The sequence below is a fragment of the Polistes fuscatus genome, unplaced genomic scaffold (assembly GCF_010416935.1).
Source record: "Polistes fuscatus isolate 324 unplaced genomic scaffold, CU_Pfus_HIC Scaffold3, whole genome shotgun sequence".
In the NCBI taxonomy this organism is placed as follows: Eukaryota; Metazoa; Arthropoda; class Insecta; order Hymenoptera; family Vespidae; genus Polistes; species Polistes fuscatus.
The window spans coordinates 6,041,426-6,043,664 of NW_025113107.1; the positions used below are offsets into that span (position 1 = coordinate 6,041,426).

General features: G+C 34.7%; 1 protein-coding gene across 1 annotated transcript; it reads right to left on the reverse strand.

Annotated features, from left to right (window-relative positions):
• Positions 1-244: 244 nt before the first annotated feature.
• Positions 245-568, reverse strand: LOC122519284 (histone-lysine N-methyltransferase SETMAR-like). The gene has a single exon (XM_043638642.1). The coding sequence runs from the start codon at positions 566-568 to the stop codon at positions 245-247; it is 324 nt and encodes a 107-aa protein (XP_043494577.1).
• Positions 569-2,239: the final 1,671 nt, after the last annotated feature.

Sequence of the window (2,239 nt, forward strand, 5' to 3'; positions counted from 1 at the left end):
AACCTTCTCCCATCTTCCTGGCAGTTTATAAATTCCTTCCTTGAAAAGTATGGCTTGTTTGGACTGGAAGAAGTTTTCGACATCCTGCGTGATTTGCTCTTCAGAATTGAATGTTTTTCCATTTAAAAAATTTTGTAGGGAACAGAAAAGGTGGTAGCTTGTCGGGGCAAGATCCGGAGAGTAATGAGGATGTGGTAAAACAGACCATCCAAGCTCAAGAATTTTTTCTTGAGTCACCTTTGCTCTATGTGGTCGTGTATTGTCGTGCAGAACTCACTCCACCGCACTCCAGGTGGCGGATAACGGTTGATTGCGATGTATTCAACCTTTCTGCTATACATCTTGTCGATTGACGTGGATTTTGCTCCAATATTGTCTTTAAAAGGTTGTCGTCGAAGTCGGAAGGACGTTCTTCCCTCGGTTCGTCTTTTAAAGTCATATCTCCAGAATGGAATTCTACGAACAAATTTCTAACTGTCCAATCAGTTATCAATCCTTCACCATACACTCTGCATATATTTTCGGCTGTCGCCTTAGAACTATTGCCTTGTTTAAATTCCCAAAGCATTACATGACGAATATGTACTTTTTCAGAGGATAAAGAAGCAGTTTATTTTAACGTGTATCATACAAAGTTGTTGACAAAAGACTAACGGAAACCTCGTGTAACTATTGAAATCAAAAACTCATTGTATTGGTAAATTATAGGGGGTAAATTCGAATAATAGATTCTACATAGCTGCATCGGAAGTTACTTATGACTCAATCTAATCGTAATTCAATGGAATCAAAGAGAAAATTGCTATTGAATTCAAAATAATAATTAACTTTAAAACAAGAGGAATTATAACAATCCGATGAAAATCAACGGTATGCTTTGATGTTATACAAATTGTTTTCCAATATAACTTTTGAACTTATGATCGGTCATAACATTTTAAATTTAAAATCATCAAAAAATCGTTACGCATTTGTTAAAGCTTTGCAAACTTCTTCCTACGTATCAATTGTTAGCTTGTTTTATACAATTCAATATAAATTTTCTTTTGGTAGAATTACAAATTTTATAGTAAATTATTCCATTATCATTTATACACTGGCTCAGGGTATTTGTAAAATGAATTTTTCAATGTTACATGGGAAATCATGTGAAATATTGACGAGACCGTCTGTTCAGTGAAAATATTTCGAATTAGAAAAAAACTCATCCTAATGCAAACGGAAAATTGTGATTCGCGAATATTCGTGTAGGGTGATTAAATTTTTAACGAGCGTGTCGTATCTACGCTTCTTTAGCGTAATCCTATACCTATGTAGAAAGTCAGTAACATAGACGAGCGATAGTCGATATTCTATAAACCCCAAACAGTACCTAATGGTCTCTCTTAGTATATATATACTTTTTCTAAAATGCCTAGTTAGTTTACGTATTATCTAGTTATTTTATGAATAGCCTGAATAATACAGTTTAATTGTAACATTTATATATATATACTATATACATATATTGAATATTATTGTATTGTATATGTAGGTATGCATATATGTATGTTGTAATACATATGTGAGATTGAACGCACGCATGCATACATATATGAGTATACACGTACGTACACATATACGTGGTATAAACGCATCGATGCTTTCGGTAGTCCCTTGCAGGACTTGCTTGTGTGTCATCGATACGCTTGTACTATGGGATACTGCGTCTGCAAAAATATCGAAATCTCGACATCGTAGCAACAGAAACAGCAGCTTCGCTCGAGGCTCCTCGTATTGTTCTGTGAAAATTCGTGTTCGAGTTCGTATTCGGACTCCGACATTTCGAGCGCTTTTATCCCTGTTCTTCCTCCATATTTCTTTTTTTTTCCGTTTTCTTTCTCTCTCTCTTCTCGACCGATAGAGTCGAAATCTCTAAGGATCCGTCCGTTGACAAGTAATCAACTATGCGTTACGTTTCAACATTTCCTGTCGACCTTTTCAAAAGGTTCTTGTATTATTCGTAAAATACATTTGTAAGTACGTCTTACTAGTATCTTTTATTTATGCAATAATGTTACGAGATAGAGTAACATAAGCAGAAGTAAAAGAGAGAAGGATAGATAAAATAACGTATAAGGTACTTACTTACTTATTTGTATATACGTTGAAAAGAGGCAAAAAATCTATGTAAATGTCGGCGGGGGGTGTGTCGCGTATTTATATTTGCAACTACATATCAAGACTATGTAGATGTAGA